This window comes from Wolffia australiana, chromosome 8, assembly GCF_029677425.1.
Source record: "Wolffia australiana isolate 7733 chromosome 8, ASM2967742v1".
Classification (NCBI taxonomy): domain Eukaryota; kingdom Viridiplantae; phylum Streptophyta; class Magnoliopsida; order Alismatales; family Araceae; genus Wolffia; species Wolffia australiana.
Window position 1 is genome coordinate 198,137 of NC_135842.1, and position 19,549 is coordinate 217,685.

The window sequence follows — 19,549 nt, forward strand, 5'->3', positions numbered from 1 at the left end:
TCTATCTCTCATTTACTCTCTCCCTCAAATTCACTGATTCTATATATATATATATCTCTCTCTCTCTTATCTCCCTTATTATCTGTCTTTGAATTTCTCTGTTGCTCTTACTTTAATTCCCCTATTTATGATCATCCTTTTAATTCTGTCTATCTCTAGATCTCTATTTCACCCTCTCCCTACTTCCCCAATTCACTTATATCAGCCCAACTCACTTATTTCCCCAATTCACTTATTAACGTATTCCCTCTTATTTCAGCCGAGAATCATCTCTGGTAATCTGATTATTTCTCTGCCTTTCGATACAAAGCTATAAGCGGCGTTCTCTGTTATCTCGATAACGTTGAGAGCACTTATCTGCCTATTGATTAATTCCTGAATTTCGCTCCGAGGCAGTTAAAAAAGTTGCGCACTTATGTGATGAATGGGACACAATCTGGAGGATTTTCAGTTTCCTGTTAATTGGCATATATTTCATTTTTTTGCTTTATTATGTAACCGTATGATGTAGGATTTTACATTTTTGCTTTGTAGTTCTCATAAGTTGCTTACTTTCCTATTTATGAATCTGCGTGAACATATGTGCTTTAGTAATGCATATAAAAAATGTCCGAATTTAGTTTGGTATGGGATGAAAATTTTTAAATGATATACATTTCCAATTGTAATTTAGGATGACTAGGGAACCCCTATCGCATGCCTCTGGTTCACACGAAAGCTCTTCATCGTCCGCGGGGAGTGTTGGCCAGGGCGGGAAGAAGAGAAAGAGAAAGAATGAATGCGCTGCACGGATCCACTTCTAATTCTTTGATTTTGTCACTATCTCTTATTCCCCCTCTCTATCTATCAAAATCTCCCTTTGTCTGTTTTTAATCCCCCCTTTATCTTCATCTCTCTACCTCCCTATCTCTTTCCTTCTACAATTCACTGTCCCACACTCTCACCATCGCTCTCATTCCCTCTGTCTTCCTCTCCCTTACTCACCTACGCACTCTCCCTCGTCTTCTCTCTTTCACTCTCTCTCCCTCTCCCTCTCCCTCTCCCTTTCCTGACAAAACCAGGAACACTAACATTTGTTTTAAAAAACAGCATCTTGAATTTGTTACCATATGAGAACTTAGCAAAAGTTATATTTTTATTGTTGAAATACCTAAATATATTTTTATTGAAACCTAATCATTCTACCCTCTAACCTAATCACTCTGTTTCATTCATGTCATTTTAATGAAATTAATTCTAAAAAATCTATTAAATTCATTCCCTCACGCTCTCCCTTTTCTTCTCTCTTTCAATCTCTCTCCCTCTCCCTCTCCCTCTCCCTCTCCCTCTCCCTTTCCTGACAAAACCAGGAACACTAACATTTGTTTTAAAAAACAGCATCTTGAATTTTTTACTGTATGACAAGTTAACAAAAGTTATATTTTTATTGTTGAGATACCTAAATATGTTTTTATTGAAACCTAATCATTCTACCCTCTAACCAAGTACTAGAAAATATGGAAGTACACTCTGTTTCATGCATGTCATTTTAATGAAATTAATTCTCAAAAATCTATTAAATTAATTAATTCCTTTCCTTCTAGAACGAATGATTTCAGTTATGTCACCCAATGAAATGAGATGAATTACCAAAATGAATTCAGTACAATCTCCTCTGATTAAATTGCCAAATGAATTCGTCAAATCATTCCAAATTTTTTTCTTAAATCTAAGTTACATCAATGGCATAAATGCCATTATAACTAGATTTAATGACTGTTATATTTATTCTTAACATTTTACACTGATTATGGTGATTCATGACTTGCGATTCGTAAATTAAGATAACGTCATTACTAAATTAGATTATTCGTAGTAAATTATACTTTATGCACAACATTTTTTTTTCAAGTTATAGCTTTTTATGAAATTTCCAAACAATTATGTTCTTCCTGTGCGAATTTTGTTTGCTTGTTCGAATTTGTTCGTTTTGTTCGAATTTGTTCGTTTGTTCGAATTTGTTCGTATGTTCGAATTTGTCCGTTTGTTCGAATTTTTCCGTTTGTTCGAATTTGTTCGGTTGTGCAAATTTTGTTCGGTTGTGCGAATTTTGTTTGGCTGTGCGAATTTGTTCGGATGTGCGAATCTTGTTCGTTTGTTCGAATTGCTCGAACATTTGTTCGAATTTTCGCACATAAAAAGAACAGCACACCGAACACACTCCTGTGTGGTTCGTTTGTGCGAATTTTTTGTTCTTTTTAAAAGAACAGAACATAACAACCATGTCTAGCCGCCGCGCTCGCGTGCGGCCGTCAGCATATGGCGCCCCACGCGCACCGCCAGCCTTGGAACCCCACGCATAACACTGGTCGCGCGCTGCTGTCCTCGCCCGGCACCCACAACCCCTCCCCCGCGCTAGACCGCGCGCGCCATCTCCGCCTCCTACGCGCTGCCATCCCCCCCCCCCCCCTGGGCTTCCTTCCTAGCATTTATCGCGCACCTTCAAGCTTCTCTTCCGCCTGCCACCATGTGCCTGTGGCCGGCCTCTCAGGTCCCGATAACACCGTTGAGTCCTACCGTCTCTGATATTCTGCCAAAGGATTAACCTCACTCAAGGTACTCACTCGTTTTCCCCTTTTTACTATCAGTTTGATTACTTAATGCAATGCAGTCTTCCCCTATCAGTTCCTCTGTCCTAATGAAGACGTCAACTGAATAGGATAGCCACTTGTTGTGAGATAGGGATTTTTTGAGGTTGACAATTAGTCGTTGACTTGGAATTAGGACAACCTTGGGCCGTCAAACGCCTCTTACGTCGTAATCATCGTAGTTGATCTAGAGGGTCACTAGGAGTCAGTCTTGACTATTCCCTTCCTTAGAGGACTTAGAGATTGTTCACCCAAGTTATGAGACGTCGTATATTGCTCATCAGAGTTTTCTCTTAATTTTCCATATCATCTAACACTCATAAAGAATTCATAATCTTGTACTGTGTTGTAATACGAACTGTCGGTCCCGGTGTAGTCGTATTACGTCAGATTGTGTAAGGGTCAAGAGTTAGAAAAAAAAGAAAAGAGTCTACAGAGAAGAGATTTTCATGGGTTCCTTACCCATACCTTATAGGATCCTCATACAATAATGGGTGGCTTTCAAAAAACCCCAACATATTCACATGCATTCTATTGTCCACAAACCTTATATGTGTGAACTTCAATGCCCAAGTACACTTCCAATTAACGGTGGAATAGCCAACACTTGGCATCCTAAGAATTAGATAATCACAGAATTAGATAGGTTGGTGATAACACCCTAAAATTTATTTCATGCTATTAGCACGATTTTATGCATTTAAAGAGATTAAAATGGGGGTGTTATCATATATTTACGTAAATCGAATGTTTTCAAGTGATTCCTGATTTGTCCCTAAATTGCTGTTAATTTTATGAATTTTAAGGGATTTATTTGAGCTTGAAATAATTATTTTAAAATGAAAATGGCAAGTCTAATATTTAATTTTGAGATTTATTAGTGTGGGGATGAATCAGTGAATTTTCTAGAATTTTATAGGATTTTTTAGGATGTTATTGGATTTTTCTGAGATTTATTTGAGGAAGAAATGCATTTTTATTAATAAAAAGGATATATTTATTAGGAAAAAATGAGTATTAAGATTATTTTCAAATTTTGAGGGGATTTTCGTAAATTTTAGTTGCAAGGATGCCCCCAAAAACAGCTCTCGATCGTGGTTGCAGGCGTAAAGATACTATTTAAACAGTTCTATGGTTTTATTGTAATTACTTAATATTTTTTAATGGTTTTTAGGAGAAACCAGAGGAGAGAGAGTGCACAAGGGGCATATACACAATTACCTGTGCGCGGCGTTAGGCGGAAATTCCAGTTTTTAAGAAGACCTTTATTACAAAAGCGCTAGAGAGATTTTCGACTGATCGACGTGGCCTTATCGTGGCCGTAGGATGAGAATCCTATAGCGCTTGACGAGGATCAGCGTCGGGAGATAAGTTCACTGCCTGCACGGTGTGTACAATGCGCACGCACAGGCGGTGACTTCGCTTGTGTGGATTCGACGCTTTATGAGAAATGCATTACTAAATGCTTTTCTATTTGTACGACTTCGATTTATCGTAATAGTTTTCTTTGATTTTATTTTCGACAGGGGGGTACGTGGCTGTTGCAGAATCAACCCAACGTTTGAACTTCAAATGTCGTCATCCAATGAGAAAGCGACACATCATTGGGTGTTTTAAGATAAAATAATTAAATAAATGGATTTAAATCCAATGGTTAAAATTGGTTTAAATTCATTTATTAATAATTTTTTATCACGAAGTCCGATTAAGATGATTTTTTATGGATTTGCTCGTCTTGATCCCCTCTTTCTATCTGTATGGTTGGATCATTTAGATCCTGCCTACATTGATGGATAAAATTAATTACTAATTAGGGTAAAATGGTATTTTTTTACCATTTAACCTAAGTATAAAAGCCGAATTTCAAGAGGAGGGGGTCATTCTTGATGGTTCTCTATCACAACTGCAAGACAGAGAGGAGCTCCAGCCTAGATCAACTTGTTTGGTACCCTTTCCTTCATTGTATTTAAATTTTTTGGTGTATTTTGGATGTTATTAGTTGAATCTCTAAATCGTTCTTCTTGATTTCTGCCTGAACTTCTTAATCGCTTGGCTTGAGTGGCATGTACAAGCTTTGATTGGGATTGAGAGGAGTAATTGAGAGATTTAACTGGGTATTCAAGTGCATTTCAATCCAGCTGTTTACTCACCAATCGTACCGTGACATGAGGCATCTTAGGCTGAATAATTGATTCTGATTTCTACATCTGTTAAATTGAATTTATATTATCAGGATATAGAAACCAGTTGAACATATTTAAAACCATTATTCAGCATTTGAGTTCAACGAAACATGAATCTGGTAATTTCCCCAAATATTCACTAAATCATTACACAATGATACTTCAAATACAATGCACAATGTCACGTGACCCATGGCTTACCCTCTCTATGGCCTATCTAGCTGGTCATACTAGCAATGGAGGCTCAGCTAGGACATGTATGTTCCAATCAATGCCATTTTCAGTGGCCCAAATGTGATTTTAATCTATTGGCTTATAATAACAAACCAAAACTAATAGGGGAAAATTAGGCAAAGGGAAAACCATTAGGTGACCAGCTTCATCTCTATCTGATTTTACTCAGGACGAGGTAGGATAAACGGAAATGGACACGATATTCATACAGTTTTTGACTGAATCCTAATCTAGTCATAGGTACTATTCTTTTCCCTTCACCCTCACTCTCACTAGCATAGGAAGCCCTTGGCAGTAAGAATAAAGGGCAAAAATCAAATCATAATATAAAGGTCGCCTTGATTTCTCCAATTGAAGATCATCGTTTTAGAAAGGGTATTCATTTGCAGATCAAGCATAGCCTGATGATATTTTGGGGAAATCCTTGCAGAATTTCAGATCTCATCTCACAGTATGCAGAGAAGATATCACTTCCCAGTTGGACGACGATCTTCCATCCCATGGCGGCCCCCACTGTTATCCGCGACGTGGCGGTCGTCGTTCCACCAGTGCACAGTCCACGTTCCGCTTCTCCGACTGGTCTTCAAAACCATGACAAGGGCCACCGCAGTGAGCTGCGATGGCGTGCGTTGCCGCCGGCCTGACAGTCAGCTATCGCTTCCTTGTCCACTCTACCTTCCACCATCGCCGCATTCGACATCTTCCTAGCTCCCTTCCTTTCCCGACTCCACGACCCATTCTTCTTCCTCGGGCGGGCAATTGGCCTTAGAATTCATGAAGCAGGGGGCGCCAGTTTGGAGGCATGCATCGGGTCTCTGCCTGCCCGTCGGGGTGCGGGTGGGAACTCCACTCCCGTGGATGAAGAAGGGAACGGACGGAAGAGTCGCCGGCTGCCGCGCGGGTTCGTCCATGACCCTGAAGGCCTCAGCGTCCTCCGGAGAGGGAGACTTTGCCGCCCTTGCGAAGGGAGGAAGAAAGGGTACGAGAGTAGCGGCTCGAAAAGGCCCTCTCAGTGGAGAAGAGGACGACTTGAAGGTATTTCCGACCGCAACAACGCTCCCGGAACCCCCAATGGAGCCCATTAGCTTGGTTTCTGTGGACCACGACAACCTTCTCTCACTGGTGCGTCTTTTTGAATTGGCATGTTTAACTTGCTGGCCTGTTGAATTTGAGTGGGCCTCTTCGCTCTGAGATCTTCCGGAGGAAGTGAGTACTGAAGGTGGGTTTGCCCAGTTGAGCGTATCAGTGACATCTGGTAGCTTGTTTTGAGTTCTTCGCCGTTTCTTTCTTTTATCAAATTGATCGTATTCAAGTCCGTTCGGCACAAGACATTTAGATTTAGCTTCAAATTCAGATTATAACTCCCCCATTCTTGCAAACCCCTTCGTAGAGTAGGCAAGTGTTCGTTCATCAGTAGAGATACCAATGAGGGGTTTGGTGCAATATGTGAGGGGAAATGCAATGAAAAGGGTAGTCAATGGTATAACGTCAGCTTACAGGCTTGAACATATTTTTCCTTTTCTCGGTGGTTTGATGTAATATAGATCACTTACCCTTAGATCACATACTGAAGATGAGGTTAGCTCTTGAGCCCGGATGCAAATCGTTGTCCGAGGCGAGTGCCAATGTATTAACTTTTGGAAAGCAAATATAACTAGTCTGATTTTTTTTGCTTGATTCGTGCGTATTGAGAAGTTTTCTTCTATGGTTGAATTATACTTTCAGGTGGCATCGTGCATGCTTAGTGAAGGTGGAATGGCCTCCTTCTATGCTGGGCTTGGCATCTATCTCATCGGCACTGCTCCCTTTATTGTCGTGAATTTCTACATGTTTGATCTGTATGTTCCCTTTTCCAGTATTCCGTGCTCATCCCGAGCTCTGAGATTGTCATGTACTCCTGATGAAGTCATTTTTTAGTTGCCTTCTCCTTTTCAATGTGGTCAAGAAATCACTCCAGGAGACGCATCAGATGACAGCCGAGACTTCTCCGGCCACAGTATCACAGGCCATGCCCATGCTCTACCTGCTGGACGCCATGAGGAGACAAAGGCCAGTGAATGGTTTGACTTATGACGGCATTGTCAAAGTTTTCCCCGGTAAAAAAATTATACATGATGCTTAACCTTTCATCATTCATCATCATTGCCTTTGGTTGTGTTGCATTTTCTCCATTGAAATAGAAATTTACTTTTGTTTTGGTGATTGAAATCCAGTTTGCTATCCCGAGGATTTTCTCTCATTCATATATATGTGTGTAGGGACGTTGGAGCATGGTCGTGTGCTTGAACTTTACCATGGGTTTATTCCCAGTATGAAATCATTTGTTCCAAATAAACGGTACGCCGCTCCCACCTCGTCACCATGTTATTCCTTCCTCATAGTTGTGGGAGTTGCTGGTCTTTCTGTATGACATCTTTAAAATTGCAATGGAAACTTGCACTACAATTTGTCAAGCTGGATGGGGCCACTTGGTCCATGGAGAGAGATCTCTAATGTCATGACTCTTATCTGCAGCGGACAGCCTATGGCCAGTGCAGCCGCCTTGCGGCTGTCACCCAAGAATGAAGTGGCTACATTCATCCGTGGAAGGAGGGCATGCCGTCCTTGCCGTTGTTATGGAGACTCATCAGGTGATTGTTGGGAAGGCGAAAAGGTTCAAGGACCAGATACAGATGGTGCAGATGAAGAACGAATTCAGCGTGTGTTTTTGGTGGAGAAGTATGAAAATGGCGCTGCCAAGAGGTAGTAGTCTTCTACAATCCCATTTATGGCTAATTGGCGAACAAAGATGCCCTCTGAGTTGTGACCTCTGTGGAAAAATTCCCCCGTTTTGCTAAGGATGATGCAAAGCTGGTAGCCTGATAGGTACATGATGGACTCTGATTTGCGCCTGCATACTTCTTGGAGGACAGATGGAGCCATCAATGATGCAATGACAGAGGAAGGATTGTTTAAGAAATCCTTCTGGTTTCCGGATGCCCTCAAAAGATTCATCCTACCTGAGGGGTTTCCTGGTGAGAAGTTGTTGCGATGAAATTGAAAGATGATGGTTATGTCGTTAATAATTTTTTCTGTGATTCTACATAAATAAAGTGATGACATAATAACTATTTATGTATTTTAGGCTCAGTGTCGGACGATTATTTGGATTATATGCTGCTGCAGTTCCCCACCAATGTTACTGGATGGATTTGTCACACCTTGGTGACATCAAGTCTTTTGAAGGTGCATCAACTTTACATGAAATCTTCCTGCATTTTCTACAACAAGGGGCGTATACATTAAGTTTCTTCACTTTTGAAGCAGAGTTTGTTTTTTCTGAAAATCGTTTTATATCTTCATCCTTTAAACTGTTAGTATCTACGACATCAGATTTTCTAAAAAAATGCTTTGTATTTGGAAACAGATCTAGATTTTTAGTTTGCGACATACTTTTAGTTTTTTTTTGCCTCTGCCATAAACAAATTAGAGAAGTGTCATCCAGAGATATCAACCCAATTAGAAGAAGAAAAAGGAACTCGGTATATTGGTTGCACTCCTCTAACTCACAATATAAGTATAAAATTGCATTAGACAGCATGCCTTCTAATTAATTATGAAGAAAGGTCATTCTACCAATTTAATTTTTGACATTTCGATCACTAAAAATTTCTAAGGGACCTTTTACTTGATCATGTTACAGGCTGTGGGTGTCGGATCATTTTCTGGAACCAGTGCTGCCGCGTCTGCTGCTGTTATTAAGTAGGTCCTTGCATGGAATAAAAAGTTGAAGAAGCATCTTGCCACTTAGTGTGACTAGATGCAGGGCAAGCAGTTGCAAGTCCTCTTAATTTCATTATATATTTTAAATTATCTTTCGTTTTGTATTTTCAGATGGGTGTCAAAGGATGGTATTGGGGCTCTTGGGCGTCTGCTTGTTGGTGTGAAGATATGACTCTCTTTTATTTCCTTGATTACTTTTTGTGTTTCAAATTTATCACTAGTTCAATGTTTCCAGGTGGACGCTTTGGTAAGATTTTCGATGATGACCCAAAACTGTGGCGCTTGTATGCTGATTTTATTGGCAGCGCTGGGAGGTCTGGCATGCGCTCACTGCATAATTTACATCCCTTTGAACATATTTTATTTTAATTATCAATTTTCCCTATTGTGCCCTTTTTCTGTGTACAGCATCTTTGAACTGTCTACACAACTGTACCCTGTTTACTTTCTCCCTCTTGCATCCCTAGGAAATCTCTCCAAGGTATTAGAAGCCATTTTTATCGCTTAAAATCATTTTATTAGGCTTGGGATGTCTGATTTTTTTGTGAAGTGCAAAATAAAATAGGCTGTTGCCAGAGGGCTAAAGGACCCATCGTTTCGTGTGATCCAAAATCACTTTGCGATTTCTGGCAACCTTGGAGAAGTTTCAGCAAAGGTACACAAAAGAGAGATTGAAATCATTACCTCATGCATTTTTTGTCAAAACCCACTATGGTGTCACTCAAACCTTACATTGTTAAATAATTCATCAAGTTTGTGTGATGAAACCTGCACATTAAAAGTAAAATGGATGCATTTCTTATGTAAACAATGGATTCAATCGACAGAAAAATAATATTTTTATGGCATAATGTCCAAGGAACTGAAAATATATTCCCCACTGATTTGGGCCCTTGAAATTAAAATTAACATTAACCCTGACTTTTTTTACCTGACTCCAGTTGCCATATAACATTTGATTTCCTTTGGTCCAAAGATTTTTGAGTTAACTCAGTCTTAGAATCTATAGTTTTTTTTTTCTTCTTAGAATTTATAGTGACATGGAAAGCTATTGTATCAATCAAAAATTAGATTTTATCTTTCAAAGAAAGAAATCAACGAAAAAGTATATCTGTGCTGTTTATGTCTGAGATTGCTGGTAACTACTAAGTATTTAAGGCCTCACTTTTATCTCTTACTCATTTGGGAGCCGATATCATTTGAGATGTTCTAGGAAGAAGTGTGGGAAGTAGGAGCACAGCTTATCGGCCTTGGTATTGGAATACTGATCCTGGTAATCTAATTGAGAAGCAATATCTGGAGGTTGTCGAGTTTCTTCTACTTAAATTTCTTTGAATTTACAAAGCATACCGAATCGCTGTTACATTGATCAGGATGCAAGCCAGATGGAAACCTCATACTCGATGCTAGCCTTCACATGGTTAATCATACGTTCTCTACACCTGGTTCTGCGCTACCAGTCACTTTCGGTCCTCAAATTTTCTACAGTAAGGCACATTTATATCAAAGATGATGTAGCCAACTGCCTTCTCTCTTCATGCAGCTTCGTTTGGTTTGTTTTCTTTTTGAAAAACATAGCTTTATCTTGAACATGTTTCTTATTGCATCAAATCCACTTTTTTTACCAGTATAAATGTGCATGTAAAACGCAAAACGAAATAATGCCCTGGAAAATATCAACATATTTCAATATCAATTGCTTTCTGTACTTCTTCATCTCAATATGTTTCTTTAGCTTTTCCTAACAGCACTAAATGATTCCATATATTCTCTATTGTCATGAAGAACCAAAAAGTAATATTGCTTCCTACTTCATGGCCGTAACCCTATAAGTTCAAGGGAGTTGTCGGGGGGTTTTAACATCAACGAATGTTTAAATAGCAGTTAGCTGTGAGTAGATAAGTGTAATTAAGTCCAACCTGTTATGTTGGAGAGTGACCTTGATATGATCATTGACTTCTATGTGGGTAATTTTTGTCTTTTACCTTTAGTTTACTTTTCCATAACTAGATTTAGACCCTCCTCTAACGAGACTAGGCAAGAAGACAGCCCCACCAGGCCAATTCCGCAAGAAGAGAGGAGGGAGGGGGGAGACGTGGAAGGGGTTGAGCGGTATTGGAGATCTCTCTTTGAGAAGGTCATTCAGTGGGGGAGATGCTCCACAGAATTGTACAGCCACCAATCTGGTTCTACACTACCACTGCATCATCTGCAATCTTATATTACCCATTATGTCTATGATAGGATCCCCGACCCTACTTAAGGGCAAACCCATCTTTTCCCTTCTTCGTGTTAGAGTATACTATGTAGGCCCGATAAGGACCTACCCATGTAGGCCTATATGGCCTACATCCTCTAGCCCAATAAGGGCCTCTATGAGAGACTAGCTCTCAATCACGTACCTTATATAAGGGTTGTATGGAACCATCACATCAACAACCCATGAGACAACCCTAATTTCGCTCTATCGATCTCTCTCCTTTCTTCCTCTCCATCTCCCTTCTTCTTCTTCCTTCCTCTACATCTCTATATTCTACACTTCGTGCCCCCTCTCCTTGCAGAGGGAAGCCGGGAGGTATTATGTAATTTGAGTTCCTTGTCTCTTCTCCTTTCAACATCCAAGTCCCCTCTCCGTCTATGATCCTCTTCCTCTTGATCATCTCCTATTCAACACTTTTTCAGGTGGCTTCTCTGTGGTCGATCCCTACCTTCTCTGTTCGACCTCTTCCCTGACCACTCCTATTCTCCTCTGCGTCCCAGAAACTCCATCGTTGGTCTCCCACTCCTCCGCCTTCCATCTCGATTGAATTGAAGCACTTCATTATTGGAATTACGTCAATGACGATTCATCCTGGATGGAACGTATCAGTCTATATCTTACATTTATTCTTTCAAGAACCCCCAGTAGAAACTTATATCTAGGCCCCCAGTATTCTTTCAGTATAGTCTACTTGATCTTTTCTTGTCTCACCTTATCTTTTCTCTTTCTCAGCTCCACTTGTTATCCTGGTTTGTGTCATTTCCCATGCGCAAAGAGAGAAGTCTCACTATCTCAAACCCCAAATCATCGTTTCAGACCTTTTTCGAAGCCAGAGCAAGGGTTCTTCTCTATCATTATAGCTGAAGGGGGAGAGGAAAAGGAGACCAGACCCAGCAATCAGTTTGTAACAACCGCACCCACCCGGAGGTTGATTCTCTGATACCATGTCACGTAGTGAAAGAGAAAAAGGAGACCAGACCCAGCAATCAGTTTGTAACAGCTTGTTTTCAAAAAAAAAAAAATCAGTTTCTAACAGCCGTACCCGGAGGTTGATTCTCTGATATCATGTCACGAAGTGAAAGAGAAAAATGAACGGAGTAAATAAATTGCACAGTGAGGAAGTGCAAGTAAAAATAAAACATTATGGTCTGTTATCTTACATCTATTCGGTTGTGAATAGATTATTGTCCTCGATAGTATCAATGACTTCTTCCTCAATATCAAGTTCAAGATACAACAGAAAATCACCACTGAAGGTCTGTAAACCCGATCGATAGAAGCACGGAATGAGAATAGAACGATACAAGGCGCCAAGATGCTCCTCCTTCCATGACGGAGCTTCCCTCGTCCAGATCAGCAGGCGGACTCCTGCTGCTCCAGCCTCTCTGACGGTCGTAACCGTCAGCTTCTCGATTTCAAGAAAAATACCCGACATCCCACTCTCCTATTCTTCAATTTATAGGGGTTTCATCCCCCTTTAGTCAGCACACGCGTCAACGGCTGTTGACTGGCTCTCTTCTTATATCTTCTTTTATATTTCCTTGAATAGAACATACCAGTCTCACATTTGCAGCCACTCAGAGTTCTGACTCTCCTTTTGGCAGATTAATCAAAAGCGTGCTAGAATACTTGTGAAGTCTCATGTATCAAGCAGAACGGTGCCCGGTACAAGTTCTTATTTTTACGTTTCTTTGGAAATTTTTTCTTCATGCAGATCCTCAATTTTCTTTTCTCCTTTTGATGCAGATTGTACGACTTGCAACAGGGAAGAAGATATCTTATCTTGGGAACAATTTTTGAGGCCTCGTATAGTTTTTGGAGTGCCATTTGAGCGGACCAATATTTGGAAGAATTCACCTCAGATGGTATTTTTTCCAGAAGAACCTTGCTTCATCGCTAGGTTAATTGAGCCTTTGTTTTCTCACCAATAAACTTATATTATGCCATCAATCGGAGTACCTTCTGCCTTAGGGAGATAGATGGCAAATCCGCCAATTGTAGTTACCTAGATAATTACTACTTTCAGAGAAAGAAGATTTTAGCTTTCCTTGAGCATTATTCCTCGAGGCTGTATTGTTTCTCTTTGAAAATAAGATATAGAGAACGTTTTTTTCAGCTTTTGAGACAACTGCTTAATTTGGTAGAAGTTTTTGTTACTTTTTTATGAGTTATGTTCTTAAAATAAATAGGTGAAAGCCATTCTCAGACTGTACTCCAAGGAGCAGTATGTGCTGTCCGTTGAAGAGGAATCGCGAGAAAGACCAAAATTTTTCGTCTCCTTGAAGGTTGCCGTCAGGAATCCAAATATTCATCAAATTCCATCTGTCCCAAGCTTTGTAAGACTGAATTTTAATTTCGAAATTGTAGGCTGGTGCGACAGGGCAGACGCTCGTGAGGAGTCTATGGCAGGCGTATTGGCTGGATGCGCACGGGCTCGACAAGGACTCGGAGAGCGTCTTGGGAAAGCTGGAGAGAAGCCTCGAAGAATTAGATTCGGGGTTTGATGACTTCATGTTGAAGCTGAGAAGCTCTGGATGGGACGACGATGCGATTACAATCAAGGTACCCAAGGGTCCGCTGTTGGAAGAAACCTTCACTGTTTGATTATTTGCTTGATATGCACCTATGTTGGCGGGTATCGGTGACACATAAAATTAACGTGGTGCCCATATAAAAGTTCACAGTCCTCTTTCATGTATAGAGCAGCTGTACTAAGGCTCCAGACTGTTGGGCATGTTTGTAATGTCCAGGAAAATCGTTCTGATAATTGTGGAAATAATAAGAGGATGAATAGCAATCCAACTTTACCAATAGGCGAATTTTGGAAGTTACTAGATAACGGTTGCTACAGTACCGATATTAGATATCCACATCTGTCCTGATATCGGCATCCCCTTTTTCAGACAGCAGTTTTTCCAAGATCAGACATAATAGTTTTTTTTTTTTTTTTGGGCAAAAACACGGTGCCGGGTACGGCCAACCCTAGGGTTGTGCCCGTAGACCGATCCATCCGTGCCCTCGACGCCACCCAGGAAGTTTTTATTTATTAAATGAAGTGTTTTTCAATGTTTTTTAGACGTGGAGCGAGTATATATATCCCAATTACACTCGGATCCCACTCGTCCACGCCCAGAGTTTAAGAAAAGAAAAGATACATAACTGATACCTTCCAGGCGCTCGGGGAAGTGTGGTCGTCATCGTCCCTCCAGAGCTGCCTGGCGGTATCGGTGTAGGTCGGGAGATAACCTTGCCTTCATGTTATCAAGCGGGGGCTGAAGTGCGTGGGGCGCTAGTCGGGGCGGGTGCGATCAGACATAATAGATTAATATCGAAAGACAACCGAAAAAATAAATGATTAAATGCAATATTTTCGCAAGTATAATAAGTAAAAATAACCAAGTTCTAACTACTATTTGCGTCTAGTATGATTGGAAATAACCTAATTGGGCATAGTGTAAACTAGCTTACAAGTCCATTTATGTATAAAACTAATTAACACTGAGCTAGTTAATTTTCTAAACGAAGACGAACACCAAACAGTGCGAGCCAGACGTTGATCGGCGTTCAAAGGTGTCGGCTATAAATCAGGCGGCGAGCTGACTTCAAAAATTATCATTCGGCCTACACCAATTACTGCATACGACATTCTTTTTTAAAACTTTCTTCAAATGGGACAAGTTTAACAAGAACCGTGAGAGATGCCTGATTCCCATATCCAGACGTCCAGATGAGCAGGTAAAATCATCTCATACGACCGGGGGCCTGCAGGGTGCAAATCGCAACTCGAAGAACACGAAATTCGAATGGCAAGGGGACAGTTCTCGATTACTTTACAAGAAGGAAAATAGGGTAGCATTGACAGCAGCGCATACGGTAAAGTGGTGATAGTACATGCCGACAAGGAAATGAAGAAAAGAGAGGCGAAGGGGTTGGCGGTGAAATCTTTCGTTGGCCGGCGTTCGCCGTGTGCGGGGTTCGGCGGACAGGGGTTGACGATGATGGAACGGTCGAATTAAACGGTGGTTGTCTCTGAATGACCCTCTCCCTCGGCCTCTCGCTCTACCCGCCCGTTCATGACGAGGACGAGAAGGTGTCGATGATGGTGGTGTGCAGAGGGTCGCTCAGGTGAGTGGCCCAGTTGTTGAGGGGGCCCTTGCCGGTGGCCGCGGCCTGCACGGCGAAGCCGAGGAAGGCGACCATGGCGAGGCGGGCGTGCTTGATCTCGGCCAGCTGCAGTCTCTCCTTCTTCTCCGGGTCGGCGGCGAGGCCGAGGGGGTCGAAGTACTGCCCTCCCGGGTACAGCCTCCTCTCCGGGTCGAGCTCCGCGTTCCTCTGGAACTCGATGTACCCGATCACCAGCACCTCGATCCAGATCAAGGTCGAGATGGAGAAGGGAAGCGGCTGGCCCAGGTAGGAGGACCCCTCGACGAGCTCCACCTGGGGGACAGGCGGGGGAGAGTGAGATGACGGGGTTCAATCGAAAGGGGATTTCGATCGGGAATCCCGGCGGAGAGCAGAAGAGAATGAATTACCTTGCCGGCGTCCTGCCAGGTGACGCCCGTGAGGGACTCGACGGCGAGGGCGCCGAGGGTGGCGAGCATGGCCCAGCGGCCGTGGATGAGCTCGCACTCGCGGAACCGCTGCAGGCCGAAGACCTCGGAGTAGGGCTGGAAAGGGGTGGACTTGACGTCGGCGGACTCGAAGCGGGTGCCGATGACGTCGCCCGCCAGGTTCTTAGCCAGGTTCTGGTCCAGCGAGTCCAGGTCGAACTGCAGGTACTCGGCGGGCTTCCCCAGGCCGAAGGGGTCGAACCCGTAGTCGCCCACCAGGGAGCCGTCCAGCCACGGCGGCGACTTGGCGCCGGGGAACCAGAGCGGGCGGTCGGAGGTGACCGGCGCCTTGGCGGGCTTCTTCGCGGCCTTCTTGCCGCCGAAGCCGAACCGGGCGAGGAAGCGGCCCGAGCCGGAGCCGCTGGCGCCGACGTCGGCGAGGCGGGCGCCGAGGAACGTGGATGCGGATGCCGCCATGGTTGCCGGTGCGCTCGCTCCTCGACTGCCGCTGGTGGTGGTGGTGGTGGTGGCGGTGTTGGCGCTGGCGGTGCGTGCGACTCTTATGACCTGCGCCGATAGGATTGCTCGTATGTATCGTCTGTGCGAGGGGGAGGGGATGGCCCCAGCGGCTGTAATCCGCCACCTCCGCCGCCGGATCTCCGCGGGCATCCATCTGACGGCCCACGCCGCGCGAGGCCTTATCCTGCCTTATCTCTTCCCACGCTCTGGTTGGCCACTGGCGGATGCCGGCCGCGACTTGTGGCCCTCCTTCGAGCTGGGGCCATGCACTTGCCCCTTCGTCTCCCGTCCGGGCCTCTCTCTCGTTCCTTCTCATAGCGGCCCGGCCCGGCCCGCCTCATTCTTAATTCTCCCCCAATCCTATCAATACCCACAATTCTAATACCCTGCATGGTTAATGCTTACTAGACATGGTCGAACAAAAAGCTCGCACAAACGAACCCCACAAGGGTCTGTTCATTGTCCTGTTCTCTTTATGTGCGAATATTAGAACAGATGTTTGAACATTTCGCACAATTCAAACAAATTCGCACAATTCGCACAATCCGAACAATTCGCACAAACCTAACAAATTCGCACAAACTGAAAAAATTCGCACAAACCGAGCAAGGAATCTCTCCCTTCAGCCTGTTGCTGTGAAGATCGAGTCTTTGGAGGTTCTTCGGGCCTCTGATGGCGGCCGGAATCTCCCCGGAGTGGAGATTATCGCTGGCTTCGATGGAGACGAGAGAGGCGGCCGAGGAGATAGGCGCTGGCAGCTCCCCTGAGAAGTGATTCCCGTTGATAGAGAGCTGCGAAAGAGCTTTCGCCCGCCCAATCCCTTCTCCAATCTCTCCCGAGAAGTTGTTCATGGCGACATCGATGATGTTCACTCTAGGTAGAGCCCAGATTCCCGGAGGAATCTCCCCGGAGAGCAGATTCTTGCTAACTCGGAATCTGATCAGAGATTCGCAAAAGCCGTAGCTCTCGGGAATCTCCCCGGAGAATCTGTTCTCCAGCATGAGAAGCCTGGTCATGGCGCCGTTCTTGCACATCTGCGGAGGAATTGGCCCGGAGAGAAGGTTCGTGGAGATGTTGATGAAGTCGAAACCCACCCACTTGCCCAGATCAGAAGGGAGAGCTCCGGAGAGTTGATTACTGTAGAGAGAGAGGTTGACAAGGTTGCGGAAGTTGCCAAGCTCAGGGGGGACTTGCCTGGAGAAGTTGTTCTGGAAGAGCTGAAGCGAGACAAGCTTGGTCAAGTATCTGATCTCGGAGAGATCGCCTTGGAGATTGTTCATGGAGACGTCCAAGTAGACGAGATTCGAGAGCTTGCCGAAGCCTGGGGGAAGCGTTCCCGTGAGAGAGTTGTTGTACAGCTCCAGCTGCCATAGCTTCTTAAGATTGCTGATTTCTCGCGGGATCTCGCCGTGGAGAAGATTATCCGCGAGCTCGAGGCTCTCCAGAGCCATCAGATTCCCGATCCACGGTGGGATTGTACCCTGGATTCCGCGATTGGAGAGGTAGAGAGACTTGAGCTTCGTCATGGTTGAGAGCTCCTCGAGGAAGGAGAGGGTGGGGTTGAACGGGTTGTCCCCCAGGCCGAGAGAAGACAACGACGGCATGGAAAGCAGAGATCGCCATGGAAAATCACCCGCAAACGCGTTGCCGGAGAGATTCAAAGCTTGTAATTTCTTCAGAGTAGAGAGGTCGGGGACGACGCCGGAGAGAGAATTCCCTGAGAGATCGAGGAATTTGAGATTAACGCAGCTTCCGATCACGCTGCCGATAACCCCATAGACTCCAGTGGAGGATAGATTGAGCTGGGCGAGAGATTGAAACCTGCAGATGGATTTGAAAGGAACTGTTCCGGATAATTTCTGATTACCTAGATGGATTCCGGACACAGATCTTCGATCTTCGCAGGAAACGAAGGAGAACTCGCAGGGGGGGTTGTTTTCTCGCCAGGATTCGAAGCCAGGGATGAGATGAGAGATTCCGAGAGAGATGGAGAGAGTGATAGAACAAGAACGAGAGGCTTGGACTCTGGGAGAGGCTAAGGACGAGAAGGAGACTGGGAGTCTGGGACTCTGAGAATGAGAATGAGGGCGGGAGACTGGGAGTCTGGGGCTCAGTGAAAACGAGAACGACGGAGGGAGACCGGGAGTCTGGGACTCTGAGAAAGAGAATGAGACTAAAATTTTTTTTCTAAAAAACCTTAAAAAAAATTCGCGCATTCGTAGGAAGCGAACTGCACAGCCGTCTGTGCGAAGTTCTGTTCGTTTCCAACATTGTTCTGTTCGGAAATCCGAACAGAACGCGCAATTCGCACCAATTCGCACCAACGGAACAGAACGACCATGTCTAATGCTTACTCCCCCGAGAGTCTTTTGACTTAAAGAGGATCACTTCAAGTCACCCTACTCGCTGAATAGAATTTCTCGGAGAGAAAGGTCGGGGTCTATAGGGGAAACTCCCGCTTGAGATTAAAGTTATTGTGGATAATTGTTATAATTGAGTCTGGGTTCATCAAAGATCAAGTTGTTATAATTGTTATTGAAGGGCTGGATTTCAAAGGATATGGATGTGGATTAGAGATCTATTGATGATATCAATCAAGTTCGTGCCACATAATTCCATTTATTCCTCAATTTGCATCAAGGGATGATTCCACACGGAGTTAAGATGTTGAGAGATATTGGAATTGTTTGACGAGGGTGAGAAAAAAAAGATTCTGAAGAGGTTTAGATAAGTACCATGGCATTTTTATTCGATGATTCTATCGGTTTTTCATTGGTAAAATAAATAAACTGTGGTAAGGTTAAGAATATGACTTAATAAATATTATAAGTATGTAATTGATGAGTATAAATATAATATATATATATTACTAAACAGTATGGAAATAGACAGACATTGAATCATAAAAAAGATGCAATAGCAAGAGAAAGCAGATGGCTGGTTTGCCATTAAGTGTGCAGTGAATAGAATAATTGCATATGCGTGACAACATGCAGTCCGTCAACTCCCAAATGCATTTTGGTACTAGCGCCAAGGGAATACCATAAGAGGCATCAGCCCGCAAGCGCATGGCTGTGATAATCATTTATTAATATATGCATTACTGCGCATGTACTCAATATTTAGTCGTGAATATTATTTAAATAAATATATAATTATGCGAGATCTATTAATTATTTTCACTTCCTACATTCTAGTATTCATCATTTTACATATTTATTTTTTTGAGAAAGTTACTCCATTAAACTTCCATAAAGCCAAGTAGTTAACATCTCATATTTTCTTACATTTATTTCAATGGTAGGGCTTACTGTTGGGATTTGTGTCTTCGGTTGACAATCCAAAATTGATTATGCAGCATAATACTGAATTTAAAATGGATCTTGAAATAAAGAAAGCATACATGATCATATC

The 19,549-nt window shown here is 43.2% G+C and overlaps 2 protein-coding genes across 5 annotated transcripts; one reads left to right on the forward strand and one right to left on the reverse strand.

The window, feature by feature from the left end:
* Positions 1–5,427: 5,427 nt before the first annotated feature.
* RUS5 (root UVB sensitive protein (Protein of unknown function, DUF647)) lies at positions 5,428–13,764 on the forward strand. Of its 4 annotated transcripts, none has more exons than XM_078579465.1 (18): positions 5,428–6,166; positions 6,770–6,882; positions 6,962–7,140; positions 7,303–7,381; positions 7,559–7,786; positions 7,910–8,058; positions 8,169–8,269; positions 8,727–8,785; positions 8,918–8,964; positions 9,042–9,120; positions 9,215–9,287; positions 9,372–9,461; positions 10,020–10,079; positions 10,180–10,293; positions 12,671–12,731; positions 12,813–12,931; positions 13,256–13,351; positions 13,434–13,764. In XM_078579465.1, exons 1-18 carry the CDS (start codon positions 5,819–5,821, stop codon positions 13,668–13,670), a joined length of 2,232 nt encoding a protein of 743 aa, XP_078435591.1. In that variant the 5' UTR covers positions 5,428–5,818; the 3' UTR covers positions 13,671–13,764. The 4 variants fall into 4 exon arrangements, with proteins under 4 accessions (XP_078435591.1, XP_078435592.1, XP_078435593.1 ...); XM_078579466.1 differs by having other exon boundaries at positions 6,126–6,263; XM_078579467.1 differs by having other exon boundaries at positions 6,126–6,263; positions 6,990–7,140.
* A 1,100-nt stretch (positions 13,765–14,864) lies between these two features.
* On the reverse strand, positions 14,865–16,300 carry LHCB4.1 (light harvesting complex photosystem II). Its single transcript, XM_078579469.1, has 2 exons — positions 15,599–16,300; positions 14,865–15,503 (listed from the first exon to the last, which is right to left on the reverse strand). Exons 1-2 carry the CDS (start codon positions 16,283–16,285, stop codon positions 15,138–15,140), a joined length of 1,053 nt encoding a protein of 350 aa, XP_078435595.1. The 5' UTR covers positions 16,286–16,300; the 3' UTR covers positions 14,865–15,137.
* Between the last annotated feature and the right edge of the window lie 3,249 nt (positions 16,301–19,549).

Coding starts and splice junctions, on each gene's coding strand:
- LHCB4.1 (XM_078579469.1), bottom strand. CDS start 16,285: ATGCCCGCGGAGATCCGGCGGCGGAGGTGGCGGATTACAGCCGCTGGG. Junction 15,504..15,598: donor CCTGGCAGGACGCCGGCAAG/GTAATTCATTCT, acceptor CCTGTCCCCCAG/GTGGAGCTCGTCGAGGGGTC.
- RUS5 (XM_078579465.1), top strand. CDS start 5,819: ATGAAGCAGGGGGCGCCAGTTTGGAGGCATGCATCGGGTCTCTGCCTG. Junction 7,787..7,909: donor GAAAATGGCGCTGCCAAGAG/GTAGTAGTCTTC, acceptor GTAGCCTGATAG/GTACATGATGGACTCTGATT. Junction 12,732..12,812: donor ATCAAGCAGAACGGTGCCCG/GTACAAGTTCTT, acceptor CTTTTGATGCAG/ATTGTACGACTTGCAACAGG.